At 41.7% G+C, this 14416-nt stretch overlaps 1 protein-coding gene across 1 annotated transcript in view; it reads left to right on the top strand.

Moving 5' to 3' along the window:
* map1b (microtubule-associated protein 1B) overlaps positions 1-14116 on the top strand; it is a 123177-nt gene extending 109061 nt beyond the window's left edge. Inside the window, exons 6-7 of the mRNA XM_060836221.1 lie at positions 9528-9766; positions 11810-14116. Of these exons, the coding sequence (XP_060692204.1) occupies positions 9528-9766; positions 11810-11965 (395 nt within the window). The 3' untranslated portion in view covers positions 11966-14116. The remainder of the gene's footprint in view (positions 1-9527; positions 9767-11809) is intronic.
* The last annotated feature ends 300 nt before the right edge of the window (positions 14117-14416 follow it).

The raw sequence follows: 14416 nt of genomic DNA, 5'->3' as shown, positions 1-14416 counted from the left end.
TCATTCCACCCTTTGTTTGAAAACATTGCCCTTTAGGTCTCTGTTATATCTTTCCCCTCTCACCCTAAGCTTATGCCCTCTAGTTCTGGACTCCCCAACCCCAGGGAAAAGACTTTGTCTATTTATCCTATTCATGCCCCTCATAATTTTGTAAACCTCTATAAGGTCACCCCTCAGCCTCCAACACTCCAGGGAAAACAGCCCCAGCCTGATCAGCCTCTCCCTATAGTTCACATCCTCCAACCCTGGCAACATCTTTATAAATCTTTTTTGAACCATTTCAAGTTTCACAACATCTTTCCGATAGGAAGGAGACCAGAATTGCGTGCAGTATTCCAACAGTGGCCTAAGCAATGTCCTGCCAACCTCCCAACTTCTGTACTCAATACTCTGACCAATAAAAGAAAGCATGCCAAATGCCTTCTTCACTGTTCTATCTACCTGCGACACCACTTTCAAGGAGCTATGAACCTGCACTCCAAGGTCTCTTTGTTCAGCAACACTCCCTAGGACCCTACCATTAAGTGTATAAGTTTTGCTAAAATTTGCTTTCCCAAAATGCAGCACCTCGCATTTACCTGAATAAAACTCCATCTGCTACTTCTCACCCCAATGGGCTATCTGGTCAAGATCCTGTTGTAATCTGAGGTAACCTTCTTTGTAAACTTACTAACTGTACCTCTTATGTTCACATCTAAATAATTTATGTAAATGACAAAAAGTAGAGGACCCAGCACAGATCCTTGTGGCACTCCACTGTTCACAGGCATCCAGTCTGAAAAACAACCCTCCACCACCATCCTCTGTCTTCTACCTTTGAGCCAGTTCTGTATCCAACTGGTTAGTTCTCCCTGTATTCCATGAGATCTAACCTTGCTAACCAGTCTCCCATGGGGAACCTTATTGAACGCCTTACTGAAGTCCATGTAGATCACTGCTCTGCCCTCCTCAATCCTCTTTGTTACTTCTTCAAAAAACACAATCAAGTTTGTGAGACATGATTTCCCACACATAAAGCTATGTTTACTATCCCTAATCAGTCCTTGCCTTTCCAAATACATGTGCATCCTGTCCCTCAGGATTCCCTCCAACAACTTGCCCACCACTGACGTCAGGCTCACTGGTCTATAGTTCCCTGGCTTGTCCTTACCACCCTTCTTAAACAGTGGCACCACGTTAGCCAACCTCCAGTCTTCCGGCACCTCACCTGTGACTAACGATGATACAAATATCTCAGCAAGGGGCCCAGCAATCACTTCCCTAGCTTTCCACAGAGTTATCGGGTACACCTGATCAGGTCCTGAGGATTTATCCACTTGATATGTTTCAAGACATCCAACACTTCCTCCACTGTAATATGGGCATTTTGCAAGATGTCACCATCTATTTCCCTACAGTCTATATCTTCCATATTCTTTTCCACAGTAAATACTGATGCAAAATACTCATTTAATATTTCCCCTGTTTTTTTGCAGCTCCACACACAGGCTGCCATGCTGATCTTTGAGGGGCCCTATTCTCTCCCTAGTTACTCTTTTGTCCTCAATGTATTTGTAAAAATCCTTTGGATTCTTCTTAATTCTATTTGCCAAAGCTATCTCATGTCCCCTTTTTGCCCTCCTGATTTCCCTCTTAAGTATACTCCTACTGCCTTTATACTCTTCTAAGGATTTACTCGATCTATCTTGCCTATAGCTGACGTATGCTTCTTTCTTTTTGTTAACCAAACCCTCAATTTCTTTAGTCATCCAGCATTCCCTATACCTACCAGCCTTTTCTTTCACCCTGACAGGAATATACTTTCTCTGGATTCTTGTTATCTTATTTCTGAAGGCTTCCCATTTTCCAGCCGTCCCTTTACCTGCGAACACCTGCCCCCAATCAGCTTTTTAAGGTTCTTGCCTAATGCCATCAAAATTGGCCTTTCTCCAATTTAGAACTTCAACTTTTAGATCTGGTCTATCCTTCTCCATCACTATTTTAAATCTTACGGAATTATGGTCGCTGTCCCCAAAGTGCTCCCCCACTGACACCTCAGTCACCTGCCCTGCCTTATTTCCCAAGACTAGGTCAAGTTTTGCACCTTCTCTAGTAGATACATCCACATACTGAATCAGAAAATTTTCTTGTACACACTTAACAAATTCCTCTCCATCTAAACCCCTAACACTATAGCAATCCCAGTCTATGTTTGGAAAGTTAAAATCCCCTACCATAACTACCCTTTTATTCTTACAGATAGCTGAAATTTCCTTACAAGTTTGTTTTTTAATTTCCCTCTGACTATTAGGGGGTCTATAATACAATCCTAATAAGGTGATCATCCCTTTCTTATTTCTCAGTTCCACCCAAATAACGTCCCTGGATGAATTTCCGGGAATATCCTCCCTCAGCAGAACTGTAATGCTATCCCTTATTAAAAACACCACTCCCCCTCCTCTCTTGCCTCCCTTTCTATCCTTCCTGTAACATTTGTATCCTGGAACATTAAGCTGCCAGTCCTGTCCATCCCTGAGCCATGTTTCCGTAATTGCTATGATATCCCAGTCCCATGTTCCTAACCATGCCCGAGTTCATCTGCCTTCCCTGTTAGGCCCCTTGCATTGAAATAAATGCAGTATAATTTATTAGTCCTACCTTGTCCCTGTCTGCCCTGACTGTTTGACTCTTTTCTGTTCTAAACTGTATCAGTCTCCGATTGATCTCTTTCCTCACTATCTCTCTGGGTCCCACACCCCCACCTTACTAATTTAAATCCTCCCAAGCAGCTCTAGCAAATCTTCCTGCCAGTGTATTAGTCCCCTTCCAATTTAGGTGCAATCCGTCCTTGTACAGGTCACTTCTACCCCAAAAGCGATTCCAATGATCCAAAAATGTGAATCTTTCTCCCATACACCAGCTCCTCAGTCATGCATTCATCTGCCCTATCCTCCTATTCCTGCCCTCACTAGCTCATAGCACTGGGAGTAATCCAGATATTACTACTCTCAAGGACCTCCTTTTTAAATTCCTGCCTAACTCTCTGTGATTTCCCTTCAGAATCCCTCCCTATGTCATTGGTTCCAATGTGGACAATGACCTCTTGCTGGCCCCTCTCCCCCTTGAAAACATTCTGCACCCTCTCTGAGACATCCTTGATCCTGGCATCAGGGAAGCAACCCACCATTCTGATTTTTTGTTGCTGGCTACAGAAACTTCTGTACCTTGGACTAGAGAATCCCCTGGCACAATTGATCTCTTGGAAGCCGAGGTACCCCTCATTTCATTAGAGCCAGTCTCAATACCAGAAACTTGACTGTTCGTGCTACGCTCCCTGAGAATCCATCACCCCCTACATTTTCCAAAACAGCATACCTGTTTGAAATGGGTATAGCCACAGCACACACCTGCACTAGGTGCCTACCTCTCTTACCTTTCCTGGAGTTAACCCATCTATGTGACTGTATCTGAGACTTTCCCCTTTCCTGTAACTGCCATCTATCACAGACTGTTGCTGTTGCAAATTCCTCATTACTTCTAACTGTCTCTCCAACTGATCCATTCAATCTGATAAGATTTGCAACCAACAGCATTTATTACAGATATAATCTGCAGTAACCCTTAACTCTCATTAAACTCCCACATCTAACAAGAAGCACACATCGCTGTACTAAAGGCCACTTTTGCTCCTTCACAATCTACAGACCCAGAAAATATCACTGTCTTATTCCTCTACAAAACACTGCCCCAGGTTAGATTAATAGTTACGGCTTATATTTTAAGTGTAATCTCTCTAAGACTTTAATTCATTTGTCATCTGAATTCTTGTTTTTTTTCCAAAATAGGGATACCAATAATTACACAGCAATGGCTGTAAACTGAAACCTCCTCTGTAATATTCAGTCTTGAATGATGCATTTATAGTGACACCCTGTCCTGCCTAACTCCATTTTGTACTGGATCATAACACATTTTTCTTTCATCATCTTCTGTATCGCTCCTAGTGGTAAAACTCTGACCAAGTTACCCATGATTGGCTTTCAGTAATTCATCTTAATTTTCGCTAACACAATTTCAAACAGAAGGTGGAATAGTCAGATTACCTTTTCCCACTTTCTGTCTCATAATTTTGTTTTTTATGGATAATTATTAATCAAAATTAATGCGCTGAGAAATAAATGGCCTTAAGCATGGTACCTGCTTGGCCGTGTTCGAAGCCGTAATTAACTTGGGAGAAAGCTGATGCTTTGCCTTTATCTCCCCCAAGTGCCTTTTTGTGATTTCCTTTGGGTTCTAGAATAGAGCAACACAAAAATGCCATTCCACTGAGTAAATCTATGCCAGCTGTTCTAAAGAGAAATCCACTTCATCCTATCACTCCCCCTCCCTTCCATCACTGCCATCTACACCCATCCTTCCCTATTTTTTCTCTCAAGGTATTTATCCATTTTCCATCTGAATCTATATCCACCCCAATGTCAGGAAAGAGAGCATTCCAAATCTCAACTCATCTCGGATAAAGAGTTTTCTTTCTGCTGCCTCTGGTTCTAGAGCCAATTAACTTAAATGGCGTTACATTTGGACCATTTTGTAATCCATTGTATAGACATTAGAATATAAACTGTTGCTATCTAAATCTTTGTATTTTTATTTACCTGCATCACATCCCTTCAGTGTTTTTGGTTCTAACAAGAACAATGACAGCTTCTCTGTAATCCCTTATCCCTGGAACCAGTCACGTAAATCTGCTCTGAACTCTACACAAAGTCATTGCATTCTTCAGATGCCCAGAATTGGAAACCATGGTTACAATGGGATATCATAGTGTTTAAATTGGCACATAACAATAGGCGTAAGTTAGCAACAAAAAACTAATGAACATTTCAAAATGCTATTACCCAAAGATTCCTTATGTAGACTGGTGAAGTCACAGTGAACAGGTTTCCATCATGTATGTATAAAGCTGGAACACTCTAACCAAAGTAAATACTAATCTACTTGCTGCACCTCAGATCTCAGTCTCAGATTTAAATTTAACAATTGACACAGAGTTCATAATAACGGCATCCGCAGTATTTTTCCCATTATGGCTCCTCCTCAATATAAACAGCCTTAAGCAAGAGATTTCATCTTCATTTCAAGGAGAATTTGTTGCATCAGTTATTTCAAATTTTCCAGCCTGCTAGTTCGTTTAATATACTTTTGTTAACAAATTTTAAACTGTTCTTCCTCCCCTTGCAGTCTCCTCTTCCCCTCCATACCCTCATAGCCTCCTCCTTCTCCTCCCCCCATTACCCTTGCATCCTCCAAATTTTTGTTCTCCACTCACCTTTTGCAGCCTCCTCTTTTCTGCCCTCCCCTCCTTGCAATCACTGCTTCACTGTCCCCTTCCCCCTGCAAACTTCATCCCTTGAATCGAAAGCTGAGGCTGAGAAACCGCCAACAGTTATCTCAGAGACTCCATCACTGCAACCAATCCTGTGATTGCCGCTGGTAGGTGAGGAACAGAGAGAGGAAGAGGAACAGCCTGTGACTGGAGAAATGTGAGACAGACAGAGCTTTGATTGGAAGAGCAGTTCCTCACATATTCAGCCTCTCTTGTGTCCAGCCAGGGCTGACCTCGTCCTGACTGACTGTGATTTGTGGGGGGGTTCCCTTTCAGCCTGCTGATGGTAGCAGCCCTGGTAAACAGCACTGGAAGCACACTCTCTTCAGGATGCTTAGCTGCGAAATTTAAATTGAAATATTTGGGTAGCACGGTGGCTGTGTAGTTAGCGCTGCTGCCTCACACCAACCCGGGTTCGATCCCACCCTCAGGTGACTATGTGGAGGTTTCACATTCTCCCTGTGTCTGCATGGGTTTCCTTTGGATGCCTCCGTTTCCTCCCACAGTCCAAAGAAATGTAGGTTAGATGGATTAGCCATGGGAAATACAGGGTTAGATTTGATTAGATTCGATTTCCTTCAGTGTGGAAACAGGCCCTACCGCCCAACAAGTCCACACCGACCCGCCGAAGCGCAACCCATCCATACCCCTACACCTACCCCTTACCTAACACTACGGGCAATTTAGCATGGCCAATTCACCTGACCCGCACATCTTTAGACTGTGGGAGGAAACCAGAGCACCCGGAGGAAACCCACGCAGACACGGGGAGAATGTGCAAACTCCACACAGTCAGTCGCCTGAGGCGGGAATTGAACCCAGGTCTCTGGTGCTGTGAGGCAGCAGTGCTAACCACTGTGCCATCATGCCGCCCACAAATGTTGGCGTCCAACATTAGCAAAACCCTCATGATCCTCATTGCCAACTCTCTGATCCATCAGCAGGAAGCACCAGCAACCATCACAAGGCTGCTGCAAGGATAGTTTCTGTGTAGGGACAGGCACCAGCCCATGGTCTGAAAGAGGCTGCATCTCCGGGTTGATCGCTTTCTCTCTTTGCACTCGCTCACTTAACACCTCCCTACAAGGTCACAACGTCCACGCCTTGCCTTACCTTGACAGTTAGCTCAGTTGCATACCGGGCCTTGCTGGTCAGCACTGTCTCTGACAAGGGACACTGTGCTACATCAAACTCACACCTGCACCATGTGTCAGCAGCTTAAGCAGCAAACACACCGCACGTGCTACAACAGGCAGCCATGTCTCAAAGGCTCAGGAAAGTAGTCTATGAGGCACCAATCAGTCAGGGGTCCCAGCACAGTGACTCAAGAGCAGCCAATACCAGTCCAGGAGATTGGATATGGTCAGATATCTTATCAGCGTGATCTCAGTCTGTGCCTCTGCATTCAAGAGAGTGGGTCATGGTCTGTCCAATGACTGTATAGCAGCTGGTCTGGGTCTTGGGGGAGCTAGGGCAATGCAGTTGTGGAGATATATAGGCGTCAGTCAGGGGTCTGGGCACCTCTCATCCAGGGCTGTGCAGTTAGGGGTAGTATAGAACTGCACTTGGCATGGTCAGCTCAGGGACTGAGGGGGAAATGGTGGGCAAATGAAGACTTATGTGGCCATGTTAGGTAGAGATCTGGGCAGGTGAGAAGTCTATGAAATTCGTGCGAAGGGCTATCAGGAGGGGTTCTGAACATTCAGAGGCCTCACTGACTTGTAGAGACAGAGTCTGGAAGCCAATGGCTAATATGTGCTCACTGTCATCTTCCATTGCGGTGAAATTTGAAAATATATATTGGGAAGAAAAATGGCTGCAGACACACATGGAGTGGAAGGGAGTAAGTGTCCCATGCTCTGAGGGGGATGGAGGGGGGGTCTACAAAACCCACTAAATCAATGTTACACACAGAGCCATATCCTGATCACAGATGTGCTCCAGATATCACTGACCTCTTCATTCAGATGAACACTTCTGGAAACAGAAGCCAGGGGCAGAATATCAATATTTTAGCACGAGAGGCAATAACCCATGTCCCTGTGTGCACCTTGTTCATTTTGCTTTCATATGTGGCAACAGACTCTATTCATGATGCATCCAGCATGGATATGAAGTTAGACATTGTGTTAGCACAGTAATATTCAGGGCTACACAGAGACTCAATAAATGGATGCAGCACAAAACCGTACAAATGTGGTACTTCAGATACAGTGCATTGTTCACCCACGCTACCAAAACGGCTGTAATAGGTTTCTTTCTTACTTTCCCTCCCGCTGCATCTCAGTGATGTACCAGCTTCTGCAGCTGAGCTGGAGGAGCTGTTGGCCCTGGAGATCTGGTCAGGTAAACCCAGGGGGTGTCTGTGTCTGGGCAAGGATCTTGTGCCAGAGTCAAGTGAATTCTCAACTTGAATGTCCAAGGCTGAGAGCTGGCGGGAAGAGTGTAGTGGACAGTGCTGCCACTTCAGGAATGTCCTGAGAAGGGACTTCTGAGGGACATGTGTTTCCTCCGGCTGGGTTCCCTTCAGACACTTGCCTTTCTTTTTGAGAGGATAGGAGATCTGGAGTAAGTGGACAGTACCCATCTCCCCCATCATAGCCTTTTGTCCTGAGGCCCACTGGCTGTAGTGATGGACTGTACCTGGACCTGTCTGTCAATGCCAGCACCAACCTGTCTATGGAGGCAGCCAAACCATCACCTGTTAGATCCCATGGAGTAGCTGCCATTGCCTCTCACATCCCTGTCTGCTCGTCCTGGTCTTCCCTGTGCCCATGGATGAAGCTCTGGTGAAGCAGACATTCCTCCATCAAAATTGTAGACATTCTGCTGCTATATGCAAGACACAAGGGAGAGAAGCCAAGGCATCCCTTGGTTAGAAATGGTGTACAATGAGTGAGGCTGATAGTAGGGAGACTGTGAGGTGTACATGAAGTGAATGAAGAGTGGAACGTGTTGGGTTGGTGGGATAATGATGTCTCTGCATCTCGACGGAAGCAGACCAAGTCTTTTCCTGCAAATGACAGAATTCTCTCCTCATTGTGGATGAGGTGTCTGATGTCAGACCTGATATCTCAACCAACCTTGGCCCTATTGTGGGCTGCCTTTTGGAACAAGAGAGAGGGAGGGATTGAGAAAGATGACAGTGAGTGGGACGGCTGTTAGTGCTGGTGAAGGTGGTTGAAAGCAGGAGGCCTGGATATCTGAGGAGACGGTGCAAAGACCATGCAGGGTTAGTGATGTTGGAGCCGAGGCATCATTACCATTGTTTCATTATCTCCTCAGAAAGATTTCACAGCAAACACTTTCAACCAATCCTCAGATGTGGTGTTTGATGATTCAGTGCTTCAACTTTTAATGGTTATGTTCTCTCCATATTTTATGACTGTGCACAAAGGATGGCTACAATTTAATCTGGAATAATCCTATTTATCAGCCCCATGTTTATTGAAACATTTGTCGAGATGGGATTCATTTAGTTCAAGGAAATATTAAGCTGTTCAAAAATGCCCCTATGTCTTTCAAAATCCACAACAAGTGATGAACTTTGCCCATCATTGGGTAAAGGGATCATTTGATTGGGAACTCATTTATAAAAGCCTCTGATTCAATTCTCTGTTAGAGTTGACCTTACTGAGCTCACCCAGAAAGGACTGAAGCTCACAGAACTGGAGCTTAAGGAGGACAAAAAAAATTAAATTGTCATTTCTGTTCTAAATCACAATTTGGTGCTTCCTTTAGAATGTGCAATGGGTTGGAAGCTTTAATTGGTTTCAAAATAGAACTGAATATGAGGTTGAGCAGATCATTGGTAGTAAGGTGATACCATCCATTTGGAATAATAATACAAGGCAAAAAATGTCTCCTGTATTTAGATAAGAAGTGTTAGGCCTTCAGTGAGTGAATTGTCTACCAATGTGCACTGTCTAGGCTTGATGAATCACATGATCAATGTTATACTGTATAAGCAGCACCACCTCTAGAATATACTTAATACAAACCTCAAGGAGATGCATGGAAAATCTGGGCAAAAAATTAATTGATTTAAGTATTGTTGGTGGATTATTGTGTTTAGAACAAAAACATGACATTTTCTTTCTGTTCAGTAGAATTAATTTTTGTAATACCATTCGAGTGAAATACTGTCCTCTGTCTGTTAAAGCTTCCAGCAGCAGTAAGGCAGCAGGCATGCCATCAGTGCCTCCAGGACCTCCTGTGTACCTTGACCTGGTATACATTCCAAATCACTGCAGTGCCAAGACTGTGGATGCAGAGTTTTTCAAACGAGTGAGATCTTCCTACTATGTAGTGAGTGGAAATGACCATGCAGCGGATGAACCAAGCAGGGCTGTACTGGATGCTCTCCTGGAGGGCAAGTCTCAGTGGGGTAGTAATATGCAGGTATGCTTACAAAATTCTTTCTTTCAAAACATTTTATTACTTTTTATCTAATTTTCCAAATGAATCCCATTGAATAGCATACTTACAATATTGTAAACTTTTATTTGTACCGTATGCAGTTGTTTTCCCATTAATGTTACTACTGATAAGTTGGAATGAACACTGAAGTTACAATAACTACAAATGGGCATGTCCACCAGGAATATGCTAATGAACCTCATTGCTGGCTGCATTACTGTGATGAGCTCTTAAGCCTTCTCCTGTTTGTTCTTACAGTATAATGGCTGAGTTTCTGTGGCTTAATTTCTTACATGCTCTTCAATGGAGCAATAACATCTTGTTCCTTTGGAAGTCTTGTAACATTTGCCCTTTCTTATTTCTTGTAATATTCAACATTACTGTGTCCTCAAATGAAATTCCTAAATCCTAATTGCTAAAATGATCTTTAAGCATTTTGGTTTCCTCTTTGACTTATTAATATAAGGCTGGAGTTGAGGCAACCATACTGGCAACTTTGAAAGCTGGGTATTCGTACTGAGGATCATATGTGGCCAATTAATGGTCCCATTGCCACCGGTGTCTTTTCCTTTCAAGAGAAGGCAAATTACAGGCCAGAAATAGAGGTTAACCCAAGGGCCAACATGAGTGAGGAACTTAAAGTAATTAATACCCACGCAGAAAGCGTATTAAAGAAACTTAAAGGATTAATGGCAGTAAATCTCTGAGACACTTTGTGTGCATCCTGGGGATCTAAAAGAAAGAGCTGCAGAGATGCTGGATGCACTGGTTTGATTTATCAATTTTAACAGCTGTACAAGACATTGGTAAGGCCACATTTGGAGTACAATTCTGGTTAGCCTGCCAACGGAAGGATGCTATTAAACTGGAAAGGCTGCAAAAAAATTACTACTGAGACATTTGAGTTATAAGGTGAGGCTGGATAGTCTGGGACTTCTTTCCTTGGAGCATAGGAGGCTAGGGAATGACCTTATAGAGGTTTATAAAATCCATAAGGGGTGTAGATGAGGTGAATAGCCAAGGGAGCCCAAAACTAGAGATTTAAGGCAAGAGGAGAAAGATTTAAAAGGGACCTGAGGGGTATCTTTTTCACACAGAGTGGTGCCTATATGGAACAAATGGCCAGAGGTATTGATAGAGGTGAAAACAGTTATAACATTTAAAAGGCATTTGGTTCGTTGCATGGAGAGGAAAAGTTAGAGACATATGGGCCAAATGCAGGCAAATGGGACTAGTTCAGTTTAGGAAACCCGGTCAGCATGGATGAGTCAGGCTGAAGGGCCTGTTTCTGTACTGTATGTCTCAATGATTCTGAAATGCCATGGTTTAAAGTGATCCCAAGGGATTGAAAGTTAGAAAGTGTAACACTGCTATTAAAAAGTGCGAGATAAAAAGAATGAATTACAGATCATCATTTAATTATTGATCTGTGATGATTCTTGGCCCATCAGTACCTCAAATTTAAAATTTGATTTTTTTTCAAATCCTTCTACAAGATTGCACCTCTCTGTCTCTGTATAATACTCCTGTTCAAATCTCTGCACTCATACTAGCCTGAATTTTCGTTGTTCCCCCAATTAGTAACTGTTTGTTCCTTCTCTGCCTTGGCCCTGAGCAATGCAACTCCCTCCCTCCTCCCTCCATATTTCTCTCTTCTGTTAAGACAGTTCATGAAAACTTATTTATCAAAGCTTTTTGTGATCTGCCTAATATGTCTTTAAATAATTCAGTTGGAATTTTATTTGAAAGTCATTGCTGAGAAATACCATAGAGGTCTTTTTGACATTAATGAAATTGTGTTTCTGTTGCATTTTGTAAGATGTGAATTCTGCTCCAGCCAGGAACTTATTCAACTCTCTTTTGAGTGTTAATAAAGGGTCAGTACGCAGAGCTGACAACTTGTTTCACCGACTTCACTTTCCTCATATCTTCATAACTGATTGAATCATGATTAACAGAGACTCTGATTGTTTCGTGGATTGTACCTGCAATAGAGTTTCATCGTGGTTTTCTGTTGGATTTTAGGTTACTTTAATCCCAACCCATGACTCAGATGTCATGAGGGAATGGTACCAGCAAACGCATGAGAAGCAACAGGACCTGAATATCATGGTACTAGCAAGTAGCAGCACTGTCGTCATGCAAGATGAATCGTTCCCTGCTTGCAAGATCGAATTGTAACTGGGAGTCCCATATAACCAGAACATTCAACCAGTTGTCTAAGGGGAAGCACTCAAATGGAAATTTTTTAAAAAATGAGGGAAAGCAGATGTAAATGAGTGTCTGCTGAATATTGTACGATAGATTTGTTATACAGGTCACTAGCGTGTAACACTTTCCAGACTATTTAGTTCCTATGCTAAGGCAACACTTTCGTATTCCTAAACAAGTAACAACAGGGTTTAAAATACTTGAATCAGCCAAGCTCCGTATCCATTACGTTTGGGCTGTGGTTGATCCTCGTTCAGGATTTTTATGTTTTGAAGAAACTGATTTAGTGAAAGAAAAGCTACATGATTCTTACCTGTGGGGACAGAACTTTTACACAAAAATAAACCACCACAACAATAGTTGAAATGTGTGAAATTTAGCTTTTTAATGACTACAATGCTGTGCAAAGACAGTACACAACTCCATGTGGTAATGCAACATGTGCTAAACTCACAAGTATTTTGAACCCTATTCACGTAACCAGCCCATCCACCCACCGCCCATTAATATGCAGAGATATTTAACTAAGGCATGTTCCCTGTGTACCAGCTTCTTGACAGATGTAATTCTGCATATGAACATGGCATATTGCCATTAAGCCTTGATAAAACTGCATGCTTAAAAAAAAGACAGCTAATATACTTAAGCAGAAACCAAAGGAGTTGGGAGTACACATACTAGTCATTTTGCCTTAGACAGTGACTTGAATGTATTGTGATCTAGGTTGCACTTTTTAAAAAAAAATGAGGCAGACAACAGATCAGCAGTAAAGATCAGTATAGGACAGTAGTTTGGGTAATGCTGTGAAGTATGTGGGTGTGAGTGTGTTTGTATGTGTATATGACCCTACAATATCCTTAAGACCAGTCATAGCATATGTTAAAATGTGATGTCTGCTTTATTTTCTAATTTTTTTTAAGCAAGCACAGGTTCAGGTGGAATTGGAATATTGAAGAAGAATCATTCCAAATATGCAGAAAGTTTTCTTCTTTTTAAGTTACATTAACATATTATTAATGAGGACCCTCATTCTTGTTGCAAGAATTATTTATTTTTATAACCAAAAACATCAATTACGGTTTAATGGGTGGATCCATGATGTTGATTTGGGCAGAGTGTGCTCTTGTAACTAGCTAAACCATTGACCATTTATAATGCTAAAAAATCACCTTATAGAAATCCTTATAATTTAATATTACATCCATGTTTGACATGATCTTATAATGTGCAGTCACTGGTGTAATATTGTTAATGTTGTACAGTTCAAAATTGAATTGTCTATTTCAAATTCTATTTGAAAAAGATCCAACAGTGGAAAAGCACTTTGCCATAACTACTTCAACATGTTGTACCTGCACAACATTTGTAACCATAAAATTTTGTTTCACCTGAAAACAAACTCAAGACACAATTGTACAGGTGTAAGTCTAAGTATACCAGATTGTATGATGAACAGAATTGTACTTTTTGTTAGATAAAGGGTTTAGAAAGGTTGAATGCATTTCTTCTCCCTAGCTTGAAAAGTGTGGGAATACAGTGTCAAAACCTGGGAGACACTCAAACAAAATCTTCTTATATTGTACTGGTTAAAAACAAGTGCAGCTTGTTTTGGGGGAAATAAACTAGGCAATTTCATGTTGTACCATACTGAATTTCCATTTGGGATATTGCTATTGAAAATATCAGAAATTTCAGAAATTAACTTCCACTGTTTAAATATGTCTGTAGAAGATGATATTCATTGGTTAGTTGAAGATTGAAGTTAAGGCTGGAAAAAATAAAGCTATTTTTAGTCAGATGGTGTATCCGTTAGCAGTTCAGCATCCACTGAGTAGGGTAATTAGAGTCTACATATGCCATTTAGATATCAAGACAATTGCAAATACTCATTGTAAAGATTGGTCATACTTTAGTTCCTACTTTCCTAGTAAAACTAGTAAGGAAGCTTGCACATTTTGTGAATGTGATATTTTTGAGTTAAGAATGTGTTTTTCGGTAAAAATATTTGGTTTGTTGAATCAGGGAATATTCAATTTAGGAGAAGCACAGGCTTTGAAATGGTTAATAAATGCTTACAGGTTAAACAAGTCGTACTGGGATCTTGAATTAGTTGTATTAAGCCAATAAACAGTAGTGCACTATAAAGCTCAATGCGACATAAGATGTGAAAATGAAATGTTAATGATAATCTGAATCCCATTATCTTCTGGTAGTTTGGAATCAGCCTTGTATGTTTGCTATTTCATGGTTTGCAGTTTCTCAGTTAAAGATTAAATGGCTGAGAGCACGATGCTGTCTACATCTTTGTAACAAGGATATACTTCTCTTTTATACCAGTTTGACAGCAGTTTCTTTTCTGAAATATTTGCAGGTATTCACCTGCAGCCAAAAGTTTCATTGGATTATGGTATCATCTATCAT

The sequence above is a fragment of the Hemiscyllium ocellatum genome, chromosome 2, assembly GCF_020745735.1.
Source record: "Hemiscyllium ocellatum isolate sHemOce1 chromosome 2, sHemOce1.pat.X.cur, whole genome shotgun sequence".
Taxonomy (NCBI): Eukaryota; Metazoa; Chordata; class Chondrichthyes; order Orectolobiformes; family Hemiscylliidae; genus Hemiscyllium; species Hemiscyllium ocellatum.
This window is presented reverse-complemented; position numbering and strand designations above follow the sequence as displayed.